The sequence below is a fragment of the Petaurus breviceps genome, unplaced genomic scaffold, assembly GCF_028583685.1.
Source record: "Petaurus breviceps papuanus isolate PSGF00001 unplaced genomic scaffold, PetGlider_PUasm1.0 90903, whole genome shotgun sequence".
NCBI lineage: Eukaryota > Metazoa > Chordata > Mammalia > Diprotodontia > Petauridae > Petaurus > Petaurus breviceps.
The window spans coordinates 11,402,973-11,427,034 of NW_027187376.1; the positions used below are offsets into that span (position 1 = coordinate 11,402,973).

The 24,062-nt window shown below is 37.7% G+C and overlaps 1 protein-coding gene across 1 annotated transcript in view; it reads left to right on the forward strand.

Moving 5' to 3' along the window:
* Positions 1–12,026: 12,026 nt before the first annotated feature.
* Positions 12,027–24,062, forward strand: part of PTH2R (parathyroid hormone 2 receptor) — a 126,208-nt gene continuing 114,172 nt past the window's right edge. Inside the window, exon 1 of the mRNA XM_069075104.1 lies at positions 12,027–12,245. Coding sequence (XP_068931205.1) covers positions 12,171–12,245 — 75 coding nt within the window. The 5' untranslated portion in view covers positions 12,027–12,170. The remainder of the gene's footprint in view (positions 12,246–24,062) is intronic.

A 24,062-nucleotide genomic window follows, 5' to 3' on the forward strand; every position in this document is an offset into this window, starting at 1 on the left:
CTCCTCAGCAGCTTCTCACCCTGGGGGCAAAGGCCGACCGCACTCCCAACTACTGGGTCCTAAAGTCCATACTGCACTGACCTCTCACTTTGTCCTTAGCATCTATGTGTTGATAATTCTGGAACCTGCCACAACTGCTGGTGATCTGCAGTCCCTTCAGCTGCTGTTTGGTCAGGCCCACCCTGGGGCTAAAACCTCCATCTCAAGTGGGCCTGGGCTTGGCTCCTAGAGTGCTGAGCTGGCTGCTCCCTGCTGGGCTGCCTGGCTGTCCTCAGTGGGAGGTTAGCTTCTTTGTGTCATTTTGTAGGTTCTGTCCAAATAATGAGTTCTTATCCCAAAGGCTGGGATCTTTGACTTTATCAAACACTAAGTTACTACAGTCATTGATTACTGTGTTTTATGCACCTAATCTATCCCACTGATCCACCACTCTATTTCTTAGCCAGTTCTCTATGTAAATATTTGCTGTAGTCAGCTGCATTCCATTGTAAATATTTCTCTCATAGAGAAAAAAATACTGTTATAGCAGATGTCAAAGTCCACCATTTTATTCCTTCTCCCTCATTCATTGACAATTGACATTAGTTCTAAAGAGATCTTGAAGGGTAAAATAGATCATGCCATGTTCCAATTGGTGGTCTATCTACATACATACATACATACATACACACTGCCAAGAAAGATATTTGCATTCTTATTCTACATTCATTCCCCCTCTGAATTCTTCTACTTTCATATTTCAAATACCATGAGTATTTAACCCCTTCATTTTGTTTTATTTTAAAAATAAATTTATTCATTAAATTTTATGTACTCTTATAATCTGTCCCTCCTAATCCCAACTCTAGCTGAACAAAAAAAAAAGAAAGAAAAAGAAAACCCTCATTTAATGAACCTTCCCCTCCCAACCCTTAACTTTACATAATGATCCTGACAAGTTGCTACCTATCCTCCAATTAAAGGCTTTCAATAAATTGGAATACTCCATTTTCTCAGACAGCTTATTTGATTCTCATTCATCTCTAATTCACATATAAATGCTTATATAAAATCATAATCTATTTTTAACTTTTACTTAATCCTTCTACTTCTGCCCTCTAAGGCCAAGTCAAGTATAATTTCTCTTCTATATGATAACTCATCAAATACTTTAAGGTGATCATCACGTGTCTCTTAAATTTTCTGCAGGCTAAACATCCTAGTCCCTTTATGTAATCCTCAAGTGAGAAGGTTTAGACTATCATTATAATTCTCCCTACATACTCTTGTTTGTCACTTCCTAAAATGTGCTTTCCACAACTAGACCTAGTATTCCAGTTTGGCATGACCAGAGAAGGGATATATTAACATCCCCTTCATTCCAGATATAAAGCTTTTGGAGTAGTAGGATCCAATAATGACTTTCAATAGCAGTTTGACACTGAGCAAGTCATTAAGCTCTCTGAGCATAATTTTACTGATCTGTAAATTAAGGGAATTAGATTAGTTCACTATAGTCCCTCCAACATTTAAACTCTATGAACTTAAACTTCTGCAGTCTTGGAAATGCAGCTTAACACTGCAATCATTATTTTATCACACTATTTATACATGTCTAATTTGTAGTTCCCTATAACTTCCAGGTCAAAGAATCACAAAAACTTGGAGTTAGAAAGTACAACAGAGACCATTTACATTAGTATATGTTACTTCTAATAACATTCCTGAGAAGCAATTCACCCAATTTCTTATTGAAAAACTACAGTAAATGGAAATGCATAACCAACTGAGCCCACCAATTATACTCTTGTATGGATCAAATTGTTAGGAAATGTTGACTTTAGGCATGAGGCACCAACAACAACAATACTTCCTCATGTACTGTTCTATTGTAAATATCATTTGAACAACTCCATTATATAGATAATGGAATTACATGATAACCATACTGTATGCCATTGTGACACAGCTTCTGCCCATCAATGCATAATTTAATGCTATAAGAATGAGCAGAGCCATTTATACTGTGTACATCACTGGCATGAGTCAATTTATTGTCTGAATTTTTTAATGATTATTTTATGCTGTTATGAAGTAAGCAACAATTTAATTAATGATAGCATTTTATCTTGGATTTTATATCACTGAATTTATCTCTTATCACAAATAGATATTTACATATTTATCAAAATACTTGAATGTCTTACTTTAGTTTTTTTTTAAGAAATTGACTTATTAGCAATGTATTTGGAACATTTCAACTAATAATTTATATTCCACAGAGTTGATAACATTATTATTTTCTGGTTCAACCATTATTATATGATCCACATCCTGTATTGTTCTAAAAATAACTGGAATAAAGACTAAGACATATATATTTCCTAGCCATCATCTCACCAGCCACCTTAATGACCAGACAAGAGATCATGTTCTGGAGGCCTTAACCCTTTCATCTTCAGAGATTGTGTTTTGCATTCCTACTGCCCTAATTTGGATCTGCCCCACCAGGCTCTCTGCTTCAGGAAGATTCTATTGATGTTTCACTTCAGTCCGTACTCCCTAGATACCTTCTTGGATAACCTCACTAATCTGCCTTACCATTAGGTATTTACTCTCTTCCTTTCAGTTCTGGAAACATGATCAACTCTGTCATCTTTCCTGGAAGTGGTCACTCATCCTCCATGGGAGGTATCTTTCCCCTAAACACTACACCCCATATTTGTGTGGCCTTCCCCATTAACTTGTAAGCTTCTTGAAGGAAGGGGATATTTTGCTTTTGTATTTGTATGCTCAGTGCTGAGTACAGTGCTTGGCATGCAATAAGTGCTTAATAAATCCTTTGCATTTATTCAATATTACAAATCTCTGAATTATCTAAACATAAATGAGAAGTGGATCTATGGGAACATCTAGCCAAGTCTTGCCTTTATATAATACTGACTTCATGACCCTGGGCAAGTTACATAGCCACTAGATGCTAAATAACTCTCTAGGACCATTCATTGCAGAGAAGATGCTGACAGTCAAGTGGAAGGGGAATTCCCTTTCCTCCTTAGCACTTCCTGATTACCAATGAATAAATGAATGAAGCAAGTAAGACATTCTAATGGAAGAGGACAAACCACATGGAAAGTTTCAGCTGCAAGTGAGATGGAAAGGTCCCATGACCCTTAGGACACACACAGCAGATAAAAATGCCTTTTCTTTAACCTCATTTTCACTGATAAAATCTTATCAGTGTTTGATGTTGAACCACTTCACAGTGCCAGGAACATTGGTGGCAATGACTCATTCCTGGGACTTCAGCAGTGGCTGTAGCACTTGCCAGAGCAGATAGCAGGCTGTGTCTCCATAAGGATGCTTGCCAGGATGATAACTAAAATCAAAGCTTCTGTCCCTAACCCTTTATGATGCTCCCTTAATCTGCCTTTCCAGTATCTTTGGATAAGACATCCCCACCCAGACTTACATTGTAGTCATGGGTCTTATGCCATTAAGTCTTAGGGATAGCTATGTGATCAGATTTGTCTCATTACATTAGGATCTCTATTTCAACTTGCTAGTTGCCTATATTTTGTGCCCGGGTATTTGTCTGTGTGAGTTTTATCATTCGATGGGTTTTTCTACTAATAGCTTCTTATCTTGGATTTTGTCTCCTGTGAAATTCAGAGTCAGAACTACAGATACACAGGCAGTTGTGTTCCTTCCCCTTCCTTTTCAGTTAAAAGGTTCTGTTGATTAGATTTGTACTTTAATTTCCAGAAGAGAACTAAAGTGAGAGGACAGGGCTTAGTTAAGAATATAATAGAATAGATTACCCTAGCCTCCTTTCATTGTCCTGGCTCTCATCCACTTTCTTCCCTTATTACCTCTTATCTCTACTTTTGGATAGCCTCCTAAATGCTCCCAGTCTCTCCCTCTCCAGTTCATTCTTCACATAGAAGCCACATTATTTCTCCTGAAATGCAGCTCTAATTATGACATTCTCCTGTCTCAAAATCTTCAATAGCTCCCTGTTGCCTTCTGAATGAAGTCCAAACTCTTGCACCTGACATTCAAGCCCTCCATGTCCTAACCTAAATTGTTTATCTAGTTATATCTTCTACTTGGGTCAAAAAACTATTACCAAACTAGATAATTCAGTCATAACTCAAGTATGTCCTGGACTGTCCTGCCTTTGGATCTTTCTTCATACTATTCCCTCAAGTTGGAATGTCTGGTTAGTCATCTCTGCATGGCAAACTGTTATTTGTCCTCAGAGGTCCAATTCAACTTCCACCAATTACAGTACTCTTTTTTTTTTAAATAAGCAATTGGGGTTAAGTAACTTGCCCAAGATTACATGGCCAGTTTTTTTTTGTGTGGGTGTTAAGTATCTGAGGCTGGAACTGATCCTGGGTCCTCCCAACTCTGGGGCCAGCAGTCTTACTCACTGCACCACCTAGATGCCCCAATTACAGTACTGTTGATCTCTATTTTCCCATCTAAAAATGATTCTTCTGCCCTTGAAATTTCCAGGTCATTTTTGTCCTTTCTTACTTATCTCATTCTTCCTTTTGTTAATGGAATAGAGGTGCCCACATCCTTCAGTGGAAACTTGACATAGTGGAGAAAGCATTGGACTGAGAGTTAAGAATTCCTGACTTCTAAACCTTCTACATTTACTTATTGGCTATGTGACTCTAGGTCACACTAAATCTTACTTTCCTTAACTATAAAACAGATAATATTAGCACAGACCTCGAAGGGTTGGTGGTAAAATAAAATTATATATATATATATATATATATATATATTATAAGCAAACATTAAAGCACCATATAAATTTGATGATTGTTTTTATTAGTATTAATATATTTTTAATTTATTAATTTGTTTTCAGTTTTCAACATTCACTTCCATAAGTTTTAAATTTTCTCCCCCTCTCTCCTTACTTACTCCCCAAGGTGACATTCAATCTGATATGGGCTCTACACATACAATTCTATCAAATACATTTTCACATTAGTCATGTTGCATAGAAGAAATAAAATGAATGGTAAAAACCATGGGAAAGAAAACAAAACATAACAAAACAAAAGAGAAAATAGTCTGTTTCACTCTGCATTCTGACTCCACAGTTCTTTCTGTGGATGTGGCTGGCATTTTCCATCATGAGTCCTTTGGAGATGTTTTAGGTCTTTGCATTGCTGAGAAGGGCTAAGTCTATCAAAATCAGTCCTTGCATACTGTGGCTGTTACTGTGTATAATGTTCTCCTGGTTCTGCTCCTTCACTCATCATCAATTCATATAAGTCTTTGGAGGTTTTTCTGAAGTTCACATTTCTTATAGCACAATAGTATTTCATCATATTAATATATAAATTTAGTTATTATTGTTGTTGTTACATCCTTGACTGAAAGCTCTTTGAGGACAAGGATGCTTTCCTAACATGACTAGAACTGTCTAAGGATTTGTTGATAGATAATTGCTGTCAATCATAACCATCACCATGTAGAGATAAAGAAAAATCAGCTTACTCACAGCATAAACTCACAACATAAAAAAAAAAAATCAGTGAGTCCTGAGCAAGTTTCAGCAACCTTATGTAGGCTTTAGCTACACAGACAGGGTGCCCACAATGGAAATTCACAAAAGGCAGAAATGAAAGATAATGACTTACATATGAAAGAACAGATAGCAGAAAGGAAAGATAAAACAGGAAACTAGTCAGTAAACACAGGGAATATAGCTGGAATTGGCAAACCAAACAGTAACATTGGAGTTAAAGCTGACATTTCATCTTGTTTTTGCAGACCCTAGCTGTCTTAAGTAAATGGCAGTAATAAAGCTGAAAACACAAATTCTCTTATCATGCTAATCTTCTTTTTATCTTTCTATAGTAACTTGCATACTATAGATGCTCACCACATATGTGATAAATAGAACACTGAAGGAATTATTTTTCATGTATTTTGTATATTTTTCTGTATCCTCCCCCCTCCTACTTTCTCCTTTCTTAAATTGTATGGTATCTTCTTATCTATCTACAGGATGCATGTCCCAGAGCCTGTAAGGCAAGCTTCCTAAGGGCAAAGACTATCTAATTTATTTCTATCTTCAGCATATACTCCAGTGCAATACCTTTAAATATTTGTTTAATTGACTAGATTAGGGACATTTGTGAAAGCACAAAATGTCAGTGTTAATATTCAGTGTGCTTGGGGTGGCTAGGTGGTGCAGTGAATAGGGCACCAACCCTGGAGTCAGGAGGACCTGAGTTCAAATCCAACCTCAGACACTTAACACTTACTAGCCATGTGACCTTGAGCAAGTCACCTAACCTCAACTGCCTGCCTTCCCCCTTCCGAAAACCAAAACCAAAAACAAATTCAGTGTACTGATCTCAATTTTTTAGTTCTAAGAAGTAAAAGAAGAATTTATAAATGACTCCTTTGCTTACAGTGCAATGTCAATCCTAAAGTCTAGAGAGAAATGGGTAGGTTACCTCTGGTGACACATATGTCCTCTATGAACATGATATAGATGTCTAATGGGATTTGGGGAAAGATAAACAAATATGTTTCCAAAGTTAGGCTCTCAGGACAAAGCAAGCAAAAACGTGGGGCAAAATGGCAGGTGTTTTAAGCAAAAGACATTAATGAGGTGAACACCAAGAGGTAGAAGGTATTCAAAGAGTAGGGGTGTCAAAACTTTGCCTCTTTCTTAGTTTTTGGCCCTCCTTTGACAAAAATAACATTTCTCCCTCAACCCAAAATATTAGGGTAATCTTCAACCACATGTCTTTTGTGTGGTTGGCTCTCAGGTACTAATATTTTGTTTTCATTTTTTGATATAGAGGGATTTCAACCTTTTTTAGGGGAGTGAATACCAACACTAATTCATTCACTGGTCCTTGAAGTATTCCTCTACTTTAAAAGAATATAAAGTGGATAAGAGCCATGATTTTGCTTTGTTTAATCAAGGTGGAATTTATAACTGTTAATAACCAAAGCCCATTGCAAAATACTCAGAAAACAATTACTTGGTAGCTTAACTGAAAGTAATTATAAGGAAGAATTAGCAACTCTTTAAAATCCATTTAGGATTAATGGAAAGAAATAATAAACTTAGGACTGTCTTCTTTTAAGTCTAGCATGTAGAAAATAGTGAAATAGGTGGTTTGGCTTCTGTAGGTAGCTCAGCACTTTCCTTCTCTTCTGTCCATTTCCATCTCTAACCATCTCCCTTAACACTTCTCTCCCACTACCCCTAAGTCCTGTGTTGGAGCTAGCTTAGCCCAGCTTCATTGATTGTTATTTTTTTTAGTGTGAGAATTTATACCTGAAAAATCAGAGCTTGGGATGGCTAGGCAGCACTGTGAATAGAGCACTGGCCCTGGAGTCAGGAGGACCTTAGTTCAAATCTGGACTCAGACACTTAACACTTACTAGCTGTGTGATCTTGGGCAAGTCATTTAACCCCAATTGCCCTGCCTTCTCCCCTCCAAAAAGCAAAAAAGAAAGGAAGGATGAAAGAAAGAAAAGAAAATCAAAGCTTAATTTATTATTTTGTTGTCTGTTAGAGTTAAGAAAGTGATGACAATAATGTCAATAGTGAAGATTAAATTAAAAGCTATAGGGCAAACTTTTTTTTGAAAGCCCATTGTTTACTAGCAAACCTCTACCAAATGCTCTCTCCCCCAACACTATATAATTTATGCTCTCTAAATGTTCTGACTACACAGAGCAAAATGACTATTTGTGTAAATGCAATTATTTAAAAATGCAAATGCCATTTTTTTTTAGCTCTGGGGCCCTACAATAACAGGCAGGATTTGGCCCATGGGCCTTGTTTGCTGAACCCTAAGACTTCAGTTCTCTACAGCACAATTCTAGTCTTTCAGCCCTAGGGAAAGCTCCATATTTTATATGCAACGTTCCTAGTCCCAAAATTAATATTTTTTCCCTTAGTCTGAGAATAGCATCTATTTTGAATCTTGGAACCTTACCCAATGCAGAAATTCTTTGTATAGCATCCCTGAGTAGTCACGCTCCTTCTGGTTTCAGTGAAAGGAACTATCCTTTAATAATAATAGCTAACGTATATAGAGTACTTTAAAATTTGAGAAGTGCTTGGCAAATATTATCTCATTTTATCTTTACAATAACTCTGAGAGATAGATGCTACTGTTAGTGGATGACCGCTGATGTTCCTTCTAACTTGAAAATTTTATAAAATATCCCAGGAAAGGGCAATGCATCAAGTCACCTCAGGATAAATTAATTTTCCCCTTTAAATGACTTGCCAAGTGTCACACAGCTAAAGGGTGCATACGGCTGCATTTGAATGAACTCATCTTCCTGATTCCAGGCCCTGTGTTTTTTATACATTGTATCACCTATCTGCTGTGCCATGTGACCAGCCCATATTTTCCCCCAATATGTTTCCTTGATGATATCCTTTACACCATTTACTCTTAGCAGTTTCTTCTTTGTATTATTTTGTAGCTTGTTAATGTCCACTATGCATCCCTCCACTGCCCTCTAGTCAATACTTAGCTTTCATTCTAAAGGTGCCCAGGTAACTTGCCTCAGATATCTATTTGCTTCCTATTAACAAAAAAGACTTGGATATTTTCTGCTATTCTTAGAATGGTTTCAAGTGAATTGGAATCATATTGTTCCTCCATTTTCCTTTCTATAAATGGTGACAACCTCACTTTCTACCTTCCTTCCACCAATTTTAGATTTAAAGTGATAATATCTTCACAGAGTTTTGGTAAAGAATGTTTCTCCAGCAGCCTTGCAGAAGAACTAAAGAAAATCAACTATTAACAACCTACCCAAACACTTGAACACTTGTTTAATAGTAATTGCTAGCATTGAAAAGAGCTTTAGAAATATCCTCTCAATTTATTCTCACAACAATCCTGTGAAAATGATGTGTGTGAACAATACAGAGAAACATGGAAAGATTACATGAACTGATGCAGAGCGAAGTAATTAGAGCCAAGAAAACAATATATGCAATAATTACAATTATGTGAATGGAGACTAAAACCTCACACTAAAAAAATCAAAGATACATGTAAAAAAAATTGTGGAGATTAAGTAGAACTAGAATGATATTGCCTACCCACCTCTTCATGGGAGTGGAAAGTCCAAAAGTGTTACACATTGAATATTCAGATTTTTTCCACTTTGATATTGATTAGTTGTACTTCTTTTTCATTTAATAATACTTTTTTATAGGGGAGGGCAAATTACTGGAGATAACTATGATGATGTAAGTAACAGAAGACAGCAATAAAAAATTTATTTTTAAAAACTTCACAAAGACTTTGGGAATACCTTGTATACATATACATCTTCTCCTCTCCCCCTCTCATTACTTCCATTCCTTTCTTTTCTCTCTTGTTTCTTCCACTCTTCTTTTATCCCCTCTTATCCTCTTCTTTCCTCACCTCTCTTTTCTCCTTTTCTTTCTCCCCCATCTCTCTTTTTTATGTCAATTTACCAAAAATATATGACATTTTCCTTTTTCTTTTTATAGTTTCTAGAAATATCAGAGAACCACAGAATGTTAGAATAGGAGGGAATCTTGAGGATCATTTCATCTACACCCCTCATTTTACAAGTGAGGAAACTAAAGTCCCAAAAGGATTAATGTTTTTCATCTTGGCTTTCCCTCCCTAATTACATGTGATTTGAAAGTTATTGTTGTAACATCTCTATGAATTTAAATGAGAAAGATTTATAGTATTCTGGAGCTCCATGCAATAAGCACAATGCTATCTGTTAATAGGGGCATTTGGGGAATCCTGTCTAGACCCAGCAGCATATCATTCATGATGATAATAAGTATAAGTGGACATGTAGTTATGAATAAGGGTCAACTGCTTTACCACTCTTGTTGTCTTATCACCAGTAAGGGCACTGATGGATTCCTGATCACCTTTGCCATATCTTGGTCAATTTTTAAAAGTTCCTATGTTCCTCTGAAGGCTCACATTCACTCCTTCTTCAACTACCTGTCTCTGTTGGCTAGCCAGGCAAGTGAAATTGACGTCAGCATATCTGGAACTTTAGGACTATTATATATATATTAAATAATTGTCCTCATGTTTAAGAATGTAGGAGAAAAAGAACGATAAAGAGATGAAGGGCTATAAAAGTTTCTGATATTGCTGAATATGAAGAAATCTATTTCCCAAGTTATTGCTAAGTTATTTTAAAAAACAAAGCAGATGATTGGTAATAATGCATTGTTAAGAGAATGTAGAGGGGTGGCTAGGTGGCATAGTGAATAGAGCACTGGCCCTGGAGTCAGGAGAAGCTAAATTCAAATGCAGCCTCAGACACTTAACACAAATACTAGCCGTGTGACTTTGGGCAAGTCACTTAACCCCAAGTGCCCTCCAAAAAAAAGGAGAGAGAATGTAGAGTTTGGTTTAGATACTGTAGCAGCAAATTAACTTTTGTAAATTTAATTTAACTTAACCTAGGCAGATAGGCACTCTAAAAACAAACATGTTTATACCGCTGGATCAAATTCAAGTTTAATTTATAGAAGGAATGGTAAGACATATTTTGAAGGAAAAAAAAAAAAGGCTTGTTTCCAATAGTATCAAAGCCACCCTGTTAACATTTGCAGGCACTTAGACGGATCTAATTCAATTCAAAGAAGCCTCACTAAGCTTTAGGATAGAAATAATTAGGAAACTCATTGATCCCAGGCAGATTAAGGAAAAAGAAAAAAAAATTAAAGTATCTCTTTACAGAACTTAAATCACATTGGCTGGATACAACGTGTATGTAAGTACAAAGGATGCTTAAACTACAAATAAAAGGCACCTCTTTTTTTTTCTTCCGGTGAGATGTAGAGCAGGGTAGCAGTCAAAAATCTAATGAACTATGAAACTTTAAAACCAAACTTCGTTATTCACACATTTGCAGTTTGACAGCCTGTCAGTATTCTGTGCAGCCTGGGTAACAGGACCAGTCAGTGATTTGATGAGAAATCTAATTTTGTAGTTGGCAACTAGTAGCTGGGTAAAACTGTTTGCTCCAGCTACAGGGGATGCTCAGAAACAAGCATTTTTACGTGAAATTAGTATTGCGGACAGTGTTAGCTACTGGGATACCGATTTTTTTTTTCTTTTAATTCAGCAATCAGTCTCTGACATGTATGCAGTTATCTTGGCTCACCTCCCGATTTCTGGTGCTTAGAAAAGTGAATCTGCTTTCTTGACAATAGAATTGCTTTGATCTCCCAGAAAGTGAATCTTTTATTTATACTGTATACCTCTACATAAGGAGACTTCCAAACTAAAGCATGGAGGGGTTGCAATCTGCTTCCTTGGAGGGATGAACACTCACATCAATGAAATCCAGGATATTTGATCAGCAAGGTGAAAAGTGAAAAGGATTCAGAGGATTTAAATGACTACTATAACCAAACAGCCTGAGAATCAGGGTACAAGTCCTCCTGAGGTTTTCAGTTTTTACCATCCACGCTGCAACCTCCAGTGACTAATCAGGTTGTGTGGTCATTCAGGGAACTTTTCGGACCAATCACTGAGAAGGCAGGGTGGTATTGGTGAAAGCAAAGCTGATACCCGGGTGTAGACACCATTCAGTTTGCTGGCTCCATCCTGACTGATCTGCTGCCTGAGGTTCTAAAAGGACTGGAGGAGGGCAAGGGCACTTTCGGCTTGTGTGCGGAGCTGCCTGGCACGAAGTGCCCGCTGGCGATCCGCAGGGCGCTGCTACTACACCTTCCCACCCTCTCCCTGTTTGCAGTCACCCACCCACCCACCCACCCTTTCTTCTCCTGGTCGCTCCCTTTTCCAGACTGCTGCGAAAGCAGAGCCTGAGGCTGTTTGCTTGTTTGTAAACCTGGTGCATGCAGTTTTCCAGAAGATGAGAGAACAAGCAATTAGCGACTGGCTCTGCTGTTGACAACGTGGTCCAAAGAGTGCGTGGCAGCTAGGGAGCCCAGGCAGTCTGAGAAGCGGCGTGCCTCTGCCCACAGTATAAGCAAACTTGGGCACCGGCTGCCCTGCGCCTCGTGGCAAGAGGACTGGCTGAGCTCCCTGCGGGGAGCCACAAGTTTGATGAGAGCCGAGAAAGTTATCAGCACCTTGGACTGTGTCGAAGTGGGTACCCCTACTCTTGGCTGAGCTTTCTACTTCTAGCTATTAGCCATGGTCAAGCCCGGGGGGCTGCCCTATGTCTGGGGCTGGATGGCTCTCAGCAGCTGTCTCCTGACCAAAGCACAGGTAAGGGGGGAACGCCTACCCAGGGAATCCCATCCTTTCCATGAACCCTAGACAAATGAGGTGAAGGCACGGGGTATTGTGAGGGGATTACCTCCCCATCCCTGAATCTCACAGGTAGCTGGGAAGCCTGAGACTTGAGAAACATTTGGCAGAGTAGTATGGAATTGGTAGAACTGACCGGGCATTGTGCAAATACTTGCCATGGGCACTGCCCGGCTGCAGTCCTGGGCAATAAAGAAGGGGTGGAGTGGGGAATAGAGGAGGGATTTAACACTTCTCTTCTTAAGCATCTCTAGTACCAGAGACAACTGTTCCAAAGATCTTGTGTAGGAGCGATCCGACCACACCTGAAGTCACTTTGAGTTTAGGAAAAAGTGTAGTTATTACTTAAAATCTTAATTTTTTTCTACTTTATTTCAAATAGGTACTTTCTAAAAATGAGGGAGACTAGCCAGGAAAGTTATAGTGATGTTATGTTAAATTCAGAACTTTTATTACAGTCTAGACGAGTCAGAGCTCAAAGGTCAGTTTAGGGAATTTGTTTATTACCCGATAACCAAGCAGATTTTGTAAGCCAGTCGTATTTCAAGATTACATGCTCAAGGCAAAAATGCCAGGTTTAAACTCAGAGTTTTGTGCATGAGTGAGATTTCTGTGCTGGTGAGTACTATGAAGTGGGAAATAAGAGTAATTGTAAATTAATCCTCCTTTTTTTGCCATTTACTTCCTCAAACAGTAGAGGGCGCTCCTTTACTTTCCTATGTGGTGTCTTCATTCACCTTTCCTATTTGGGGAAAGCAATTCCTAATTTTTGATATATATCTTTGTCAGTGGTAACTAAACATACTTTATGACATTATGTTCTCTAATCTCAGATGACAATTTTCAAAAACTCAATAATTCTAGAAGGACAATTATGGTCCATTAAAGTAGTTGTCGTATTTATAATCTAATAACTTAAGGACTGAAGAGGGATTTCTGAAAAAGAGAGAGAAAGCATCTTTGAAGTTCTTGACTGTAAAGTACATCATCACTGTGTCTTAAGCCTTTAGTGCTTTAAATGAAAGTCAAACCAGTTTTCTTTTATAAGAACAGTGAGAAATTTTAAATGGAGAGAGAATTTAGAATTTATTTAGGCTCAACTATGCCTCTAAGTTAATGAGTGGACTTTGATAGGAAAGGTTACCTGGAAAGTAGAATGTGCAAGAAACTCTGGTTTTGGAAACTGTTGAAAATCTTTTTTTTTCCTAATGTGACCCCCATTGGAATATTTTTTGGATATTTTCCTTTGGAATATTACCTCCCCTGTAAGACTCATCTGCTTGTTTATAGGGAAAATTAACTGGAGACCAGTATTATTAAAAATGTTAAGTTCACTTGTTTATTTTTCTAAGGTGAGGAGATCTCCTTTACTCTGGTAAGTGGGGAGGAAATCTCAATAGGGTGTTCAATTAGAGGGTTCTGTATTTATAAATGAATTCTACTTTTAGGTTAAATGATTTTTAAAAAATCTTATAGGGAACTGAATTTTAAAGTAAGGCATCATTTACTTGTTACTTGTTATTTGTGTGTTTTCTGAACACCTGGTTCAAAATGTTAGCCATTTGTAGTTGGAGTTTAAATCATATTTAGAATGATAGTATATAAAGATACCAGAAATTGAACCAAGGATTTTTCCTCTAGGATAAAAAATAACAAATTTTAAATACTAGATTGCCACTACTAGGTGGCGCATTGGACAGAACAATGGACTTGCAATCAGGGAAACTTCATGAGTTCAAATCTGGCCTCAGACACTTACTAATTATATGACCCTGGGCAAGTCATTTAACCTCATTTGCTTCAGTTCCACAATTGTAAAATGAGCTGTAGAAGGAAATGGCGAACCATTCCAGTATTTTTGCCAAGAAAATCACCAATGGGGTCACAAAGAGAAAAACAAGAAGAACAAATACTAAACTAAAAAACCATATAGAATTCTTATCTGAAAAACAAAAATACGTCTAGAAAACAGAAATATTAATAGACTGTAAATCAAAGGACTGAGGTTTCAGTCTCAGCTCTGCCATTAGAGTGTCTGCGTACTTGGTTAAATTACTTTATATTTCTGGGTCTTAGTTTCCTTATGTGGTAAAAGAGAAGACCTCTATTATTCTACTGACTTCCTGGAAGGCTCTTACTATGTGACTGATAAGATTTTATATTGCTAATATAAAAAATGAAAAGAATTGCAAGAACTATAACTAGCAACCCGGCATCCCCTGAAGATGTTGAGCACCCTAGAGTAGAGAATGTCCTTTGTGAAGAAGGGAGGCATTTCTGGAGATGTTAAACTAGGAAGGAGAATCCCTTTAGAAAATTGAACTTAAATGTATATACACAACTGATCAACCCTGACTCCTACATATCCTACTAGTTGTAGTTAGCATTCTGAAGGTCTGTTTGTCTTTGTTCTTTTCTGAGGATATCTAGGATTTTACTCATTAGTCTTTTTGTAAGAAATTTATGTCCATGGGTAGTAGAGTGAAGGAGGAAGGGGAGGACCAGGACCTACAGCTAATTGCTGACAGTCCTTTTAATCCCCCAAAGCAAGGCAGCATCAAGATGGAAAAAATCCAGGGAATGCTGGGTTAGTTTACTGTTCACAGACCTGCACAGGAAGTAGACCCATCCCCTAGCACTTTCTCAGTTTATCAAAGATAAAAAAAATAGAAGAATTTTTAAGCTAGGGAATAGGGACTGAAATAAAGCCTGGTCTCATTTTCCAGTGTGGAGCTTGAATTAGTTGAGGTTATCTAACAAAAGGTCATAAATGTGCTTTTCATTTTTTTCTCCTTTTAAATGGATCATAATGACAGTTTCCTGTATCTCTATTTTTTTCCTTTCTGATTCTTAATTGTCCCTACCTGATATTTTCTGAAGAAAAAGTAGATTTTCAAGGAAAAGAAAGAAGTCCACAAAATGTTCTGGCTGTAGTAGTTCTGTGAATTTCCATGGTTTTTTGTCTTTGCCTTTATGGGTAGATTAGATTGTAGGCTCCTTGGGAGCAGGGACTGCTCCCCTCACCACCATGCCTTTGTTTACCTCTAGCACTAAGCATACCTCCTGTCTCATAGTAGAGACTTAATAAATACTTGTTTGACTTTACTTACCAGCCACGACTCGTAAACTCCTTGAGAGCAGCAATTTTCTTTTGCCTTTTTGTTTCCCCAGCATTTAGCCTAGTGCCTGAACAAAGTAGTCTTTTAATAAATGTTGGTGGATTGATTGATTGATTAATTGATTGGCATTGTGCTTAAGAGTCATTCTTGTTGAAGGATATGACTACTTGGTTTTGGTTTGTCTAAGGATTTTGTCATCATACCTGAGGTGATAAGGTCTAGTTGAGCAGCTCACTCTCCAGAATCATAGTAAATTGATTCATAAATCAGTCCCTCATTCAAGAAGCACTTAGTAGAGTTCAAGCTACACTGCTATTTGTCTCTCTATTGGAGATAGGATCAGGATCCTTGGAAGGGAACTGCTGGGATAACCAAGTTAAAATGGGTGTTTTCTTACTGAGTAAGGAAGAAAGACAGAATTGAGCATAAATGTGGATCCATTTACCTTGTGGTCTAATTAATTATTCTACCAGCATAGGCTTTAAATTCTACAATTCTCCAGTGCATCTTATTTCTACCATCAATAACTATTTTTATCTCCTTTAGTTTCTCTTTCCTAAGCTGAAAAATAACTATGCAAATCTTTCTACAGTGTTTTTCTTATTTCTATGATTTTCTGTTTATACTAACAGAATTTTGCCATAATGTCTATTTTACATTCATTTTTGTCTAGGTAAAATATATTAACTTCCAGTACACTTTACACTTTTTTTCCTTTTACCTTTGGGGTATCATGTTAACTTGTATTCACTTCAAGCAAAGAAAAATTTTCTCTTTGGCCTTTATCTTTTTAGTCTTTTGAACTAGTTTCCAGTTAGACACCACCTCTCTAAGCCTTCTATAGAAAGGGCCCTTAATTTTGGAGGGGTTGTAGTCCCTTTTGGCAATTTGAAGCCTACGGATACTATCTTGGAAAAAAAAAATTTTTAATACATAAAATGCAATGTATAGGGCTGCCAAGGAAACCAATTATATTGAAATACAGTTATCAAAATAAGTGCATAGACTTCATTTAAAAACCCCTCTTCTCCAGTTTGTATCTTAAACAGGGCATTATCTAATTTCCTGGGAAAGGGAGGAGATACTTTCTACACATATCACTTCTTAACTGAAGTTCATAGCATGAAAAGATCAGGAGAGGAAGTTATACATTGCTCTCCCAGTAACACTATAAGAGAGCTCAATATTTCAAAATGCCTGTTTTGTCTCATTAAAAGGAAGACTTGGAGGGCTAAGCATCTAGCGCAGTTATTGAACTATCGGCGGTACTGTATGTCAAGTACAGTTGATTTTTAAGATCCCTAAAAGAAAGTAAAACAATTTGTCCCTCTGTCTCTCCTTCCCTCCTCCCTCACAAACTTTTAAGTTTATTGTACCCATCTAGAGAGTTAGAATCCCTGTGTCATCACTAGATAAACAGCATTCTATAATGGAAAGAATACTGGATTTGAAATAAGAAGACAAAAGATTCTAGTCTCCAGTGCATCACTTAGTAGCTGTTATTTCATCAGTCTTAGGTTATTTTATCTCAGAGCAGAGATGCCAAACCCATAGCCCACAATACTCTGATTAAAATGTAATTGAGAAATATTTAACAAAATAAAAATACAATAAAACACAGATAATATTAATATGTGGTTTTCCTTAATCAATACGTGGCCCATAGGGATCCTTACGTAGAGTTTAGAGATGCCTGTTTCTATTTGAGTTTGACATCACTGCCTCAGAGCATCTGTGAAATGGAATTATTTTAACTGATAGCCTAGAGAAAGAGCCTGTATAACTGAACCTGGCAGCCTAAGCTAAACTCAGACCCAAATCCAGGAAGAATAGATATAGCCTTAATACAGCATTTTCTGCAATAGCCCTTGGAAATTAAGCTTCACTATTCATTTGCCTCCCACTATTAACCCTTTGGATTCTCCTATTTCCCTCTCTATCTTGTACTAATCAATATTGATCATTTAGGAGAGAATTGTCCCCAGGCCTCTCCCCCCATTCTATCATTTCTGTCCTCCTCCACCCCACCTCACCCATATCCCATTCTAATCCTCTTCCACTTTGCCCTCTGATATTTATGCCCTAGAGTGAATATACATATTCCCTTTCATCTTGGAATTCTTCCTCTCATACCCCTATCTTTTAGCCTTCACTGAGGCCTGATTTCCACCTGACAATACTGCATTTCTGGCTATCCTCCATAGCACTGGCTGTAACTTTTTTCAGACCCTTGTCCTGGATGCTCTCATCCCGGAAAAAATAATCAAATGATTTCTTGCTCTCTACTGTCACTTTCAGGTTCTCCCTTTATTTTATTTATTCAGAAGTCTGTCTTCCTTTTAAATCTACTCAATCAAAATTTTCTACTCATCCTAAATTATGCTATGATATACCTATACCCAAGTTATTTTTCCTTCCTTTCTCAAGGCGTTCGACACCGGAATCACCATCTTTCTCTCTTCCCCAACTCCTGTTTAAGTTATGTTAAGATACTAGGGGATCTTAACATCCAACTAGAAGCTCCCTCAAATTCTAACTTACTGATTTTTAGCCTTCTTATATCCCATTGTCTTCTACTTCCCTAATTAGTAACTAGCATTCTGTTTTGGCGTCATAGCGACCTATTATTTCACCTTTTCTTATGCCTCACTTCTGCTAAACCTGGTCTTCACTCTCAAGATTTTCCATTCCTTAGCCTTCAAGGACTCTCTGAGGCGATTACCTCAATCTGACTTCGATTTCCTTCTCCAATCTCAGCCCAAGAGTTAGCTATCTCAACTCTGCGTTCTGATTGGCTCTTGTTCCCCATCCTAAAACCACCCTTCTTGGCAGGCATAAGTCCTGGTTATTCCTACCATCCAACTCCTCTGCCCTTTCTCACAAGCAGTTGGAGGAAGACTTACAACCTGGTTGACTGAGCTCATTATAAATTCATGTTATTAACTTTCAACAGGATTCTCAATGCAGCAAAGTTTATTCTTTTCCAGTTGATTTCCTATTTCACTCCCCATAGAAATTATTCCAAACCTTCTCTTCCTTCCCCAAGCTTCCTGTTACTCTTCCTCTCTCCTCCTGCTCTGCCCCTTCCTCCCAAGCTCAGAAATTTGCCTCTTACTTTACTGGGACAAACTGAGGCTTTTCAATGTGAGCTCTCTCTTCTTCTATCCATTTCATCTAAAAAACCTTCGATATTATCTCCTAAAATCTTTTCCTTTCCCAAACTCTGACAAAGAGAAAGCCTTTTTCCTTGACAAGAGGCTCTCTACACATGCACTTTAGTCCATTCCCTCACATCTTATTCTACAGATTGTGTCTTCAATCAATTCGCCTTCTTGTCTCTTGAATCTTCAACCTCTCCCTAACTACTGGTTCCTTCCCTCTTGTCTTCAGACATGGTCAAATCTTCCCAGTCCTTAAAAAGTCCTTCAACTCTACCTAGTCATTCCTTCAAGTAGTTATCCTATATCTCTCTTCTCTGTCTTACCCAAACTCCTTGAAAATCTGTCTGTAATTATTTTCTCTATTATCTCACTCCTCAACTCATTAAAATCTGACTTTTGACCTCATCATTCCATTGAATCTGCTTTTTTCAAAGTTACTAATGAACTCGTAGTTGTCAAATCAGATGGGTTTTTCTCAGTCTTCATGCTGCCTGACCTCTCTCCTGCACTGAATGCTGTTGACCACCCCCTCCTAGATACTCTCTCTTCTCTGAGTTTTTGTGGCACATTCTTCTTTCTGGGTTCTCTTCCTACCTCTGTGAGTGGGGCCATCTTCAGTCATCCTAATCTATATTTTGCCGCTGGACCCAGATGGCTCCAGAGGAGAGAGCGAAGCTGGTGACTTTGCACAGCCCTCCGTCACTGTAATCCAATTCATTGATAAGTCATGGAATCACCTCTCTGCTATCATGGTCTTCTTTGAGAACAAAGAACAAACAACAACAAACCTCTGTGAACACTCTTTAACCTCCTTTACTGATTTATCATCCATATCACAATCCTCTCTCTAAGGGTATCATCCAAGACTACAATAGGCCTCCTTTCTCTCTAGACTTTCTTTTGGTGAACTTATCAGATCCCATGGGCTTAACAATCATCCCTATATAGATGTTTCACAGACATATGCCTATGTGTGTATATGTATGTATGTATGTATGTTATTTCTTGCCTTCTTGCCTTCCTCTCACTCTTCCTCATCCCACAGGTTTAATCAGTTGCCAAATATTGAATTTTCTATGTTCACAGCATTCTCTCATCCAACCCCTCCTCTCTATACACATAGCTCACCCTTAATTTGGGTCCACTTCACTTCTTACCTATGTTATTGAAAAGGCTCCATAATTAGTCTCTCTACCTCAATTCCCTTGCCACTGCAATGTATCCTACACATTGCTCACAAAGTGATTTTCCTTGTAGGCAGATCTGACCATACTCAATCAACTCTAAGTGGCTTCTTATTGTCTCTAGAATCTATAACATGACAAATGAGGTGCTCTTCTGATGGGATTCCCAGGTGTAGTCTATACATAGCAAAACCTCACTCCTTTGGATTTGCTCACTTTTCCAATTTGATCTCACGCTAGCAGATCTAATTTCTCAGCAATAGACTTCAGATAGACAAGAGACTATCCTATGGGGAATCCTATTGAGGGGAAATATACTTTCCCTACTCACTATTCTAGTTCTTGAACCCCCATCTGATGTTTTCTATCTATATAATCATACAATACTCATGAGGCGAAACCTCCACAGCATACATGATATTTATATGACCAGCCACTTATAACGACACTTTAAATCTTATACATGTTCATTAACTTTATGATAAAACAAAGGAAATATAGCAATAACAAAAATAATAAAGCAAAATAAATTTGTACTTTTTAATTCAAATAGTACTAAAATACTTGAGCAAATGCACAATTGCATCTGATTCTTTGTGACCCCATTTGGGAGTTTCTTGGCAAAGATACTGGAGTGGTTTGTCATTTCCTTCTCTAGCTCATTTTACTGATGAGGATACTGAGGCAAACAGGGTTAAGCAACCTGGCTAGGGTCACACAGCTAGTTAGTGTTTAAGGGCAGATTTGAACTCAGGCAGATGAGTCTTCCTGACTCCAGGCATGGTACTCTATCCACTGTACCACCTAGGTGCCTGTAATAAACTATATCACAATATTCATCTATGCCTAGATCATATCCTTCCACCAATTCACTCATTAACTATGGTGAAGCGTGTGCACACAGTTATAGGAGCCTAATATGGAAATACATGAGGGAGGAAAACTTATGTGCTTAGGGCAAACAAAACTTGACTAAAGGCTTTAATGATATTGGTCCATTCAGGAACATCTGCCCAAAGAAACTGCTTCTCTGCTTTCTGCTTGATTATTGATTCTCATGGCTCTTCAGCTGAGGGAAATTCTCTTCTTTTCTCTACTTGAACATAGCCTTGATAAGCTCATTTCAATTAACTAGCACTCTTTTTTATTTGTTTTGCTTGTACTGGAGGGGATAAGGTAGAGCAATTGGGGTTAAGTGACTTACTTATGGTCACATGGCTAGTTTTTTGTGTTAAGTATCTGAGGTTGGATTTGAACTCAGGTCCTCCTGACTCCAGAGCTGGTGCTCTATTCACTGCTCCATCTAGTCACCCCATCTATCACTCTTAAAAGAACATTTAGAAAGTATAATCTGTTCATGAGAATAAGAGTTCTCCTTAAGTCAGACAACTGCCAGACTCATCAAACCAGCCAGTTCTGGGCTAAATATTTAGACTGACCCAGCCATGTTATTCACCAATAACAACACAGTTTAGATTCACTCTTGGAACTGGCTCACCAGGAAGCTGTTGTTTTTTTGTCCTTTGTTCTCAAAGAAGACCATGACATTAGGAAGGTGATGCCATGACTTGCAAGTGAGTTAGGTTTAAGGGATGGAGGGCTGCGTAAGTTCACCAGTCTCACTTTCTCCTCCAGACCCATCTGGATCCAGTGGCAAGATATAGATCAGCTGGAGATGAGCCCACACCAGACCTCTTCTGCTTGTCCTTCATGAGCCAGAGGTGGCAGAAGAGAGCAAAAAGCCTTTATGAAATGGCTCACCTTTCTACAACCCTAGGTGGTGGGTTCTCTGACCAATCCTGAATCACTGAGCTGAAATAATCTCTTAGCTAATTGCTTTTAATTGCCAGAATTCCAACATAGTAGTTTTGCAGAACCCCTCCCCCATTCTTCCCTTTAACTCTCCTTAGGTTCTTCTTCCTCTCTTGCTACAATCTTCCATGAAGAGTCTTGCCTGCTTAATTCGTAGATGAAATCTTCCTGACTCTCACATTTTTCTTGTTTAATAAATAAAAGATCCTTATTTACCTCTTAATAACATTAAGATTTCCACATTAGTGAGATATCATTCCATCTTGCTAACAGAGAGATGAGTTCTCAAATCTATACAGTAGACAATTTTCTTTTGAAAATTGTCTTTTTTTCTTATATGAAGATTTTTTTTTCATACATATGCCTTGGCAGTGTATAGTAAAACAAAGTTCTTTTTCTAATTGCATTAGGTTTCGAAGTGTTCATTAATAAGAATTGCAATTTGCCACACCTTTAGACAATTAATATAAATCTCTTCTTCTGCACACTTTTCCTGCCCTTTTCGTTATTAACTGTTCCTTATGAAAATGACCTTAAAGATCAATGTACCTAAATTCTTTTTAGCATTTAGAGAGCAACACAACGTGACCCCAACTCATCTTTGTGACCTCGTTGAACATTATCCCCTCCCCTTCTCCATGCTGAGATTCAACCCAGTTGATATTTTCTTAGTTCCTCACTCACAGACTTACACTCCATCTCCAGTGCCTATACATCTGTGCTGGCTGAACCCCATGAAATGCATTTCCTTCTTTCTTCTGCCTTATAGGATCTTCCTGTCTTCCTTCATGAAACAAATCAAACACCATCTTCTACATGAAGCCTTTCCTGATCCCTCACAACTGCTACTGTCTGGCCTTCCAAATTACATTTGTTTAACTATTTTGTATACATTTATTCACTTTATATTATGGTGTATATATTTTATGTGATTGTCTCTCATTGAAATGAGCTCTTTGTGATTGAAAATTATTTCATTGTTTTTGCTTATACCCCAGTATCTAGCATAGTTTTTAGCACAATGTTGTTGTTTAGTCGTTTCAGTCACATCTGACTTATTGATCCCATTTGGGATTTTCTTGTCAAAGTTACCAAAGTGGTTTGCATTTCCTTCTCCAGCTCATTGTACAGATAAGGAAACTGAGTCAAATGGGGTTAAGTGTTTTGCACAGGGTCACACAAGTAGTAAATGTATGAGGACAGATTTGAATTCAGGTAGATGAGTCTTTCTGACTCCAGACCCAGCACTCTACACTAAGCCACCCAACTGCCCTATTTAGCACAAAGTAGCTGCTTAATTTACTTGTTTATTGGTTGATTGCAAGTGTGTTGTGTAGTATAGTGAATAAATAACTGGGCTTACAGTCAAAAAGACCTTAAATCCAGACTCGGTTATTAGCTGGATAATCATAGCACAGATTTTTTTAGGAGGGTTTATATGAAGCTCAAATAGGTTAATCCAGAGAGAACACTTTGTAAAACCTTAATAAGTTATTATGTAAACTACATAAATGTGAGCTATGAATAAAAAGCTACAAATGTATGTGATCTTGAACATATACTAAATTAAGTGTAGTGTCACTCAAAAGGATATGGATCAGATTTACTCCAACTATTGTATTCTTCTCTGTCTCCTAATGAAAGCAGCTAGAAAAATGGTGAGAGTTTTTGCAGAAAATTATAGGATTCTCCAAAATAAAAGAAGAAAGGAATCCAGAAAGAAAGAAAAAACAGCAATAAGCCCTGTCAAGTACTTTCTGGTCTACTGATTAAAAATAGAGCTGGTTGCACATTTATAATGGCATTCAAATTCTAATTTAAATTACATTGCAAGCAGCTTCATTGACATTTCCTAAATAAGAAAACTATTGGAATACTTGTACCCCCAAGTAGATACTCTTTGCCCTATTTCGATAGCTAAGCTGCTGCTATCACCCACAACAGAGGGTTTGGAGATTTAATTTTTTTCCCATTTACTTTTTAACAGACCAGTTAAAAGCCACAACAAAAACCAGTGAGTAACAACTCATTTAAATGAATCTAGCTGACAAAGAGTATGTTTGCCTTTATATCTTGCTTCCTCTACTAAATGAGAATATGGATTTCTATGGTTTCAGAAAGGCACTCATGCATATAATGGCTTCCAGATTGGAACTTCTCTCTCATTATATATTCTGTCAGTTTATTTCCTAACTGAGTAAGATCTCTGAGGAACAAAAATCCAATGGCTTGTGGCAGCCACATAAGCAAAACTTTGTTACATTTCCATGTTGATGAACATAGCTTGGAGATATTGAAACATCTGTAATGAGAGAGATAGGGAGCAGGGATGGCTTTGTGGATTTTCGTGAAATCTTGAAAACCACAGACTGTGAATGAGAACCAAAGACTTTGCATTTCATTTTCCCCAATTAGGTCACGATTATTCTAATAGATTATTCTAATAGAAGCACTTTACTAATGCTTCACTGAGTAGGACTCATGTGCTTGAAGGCAGTG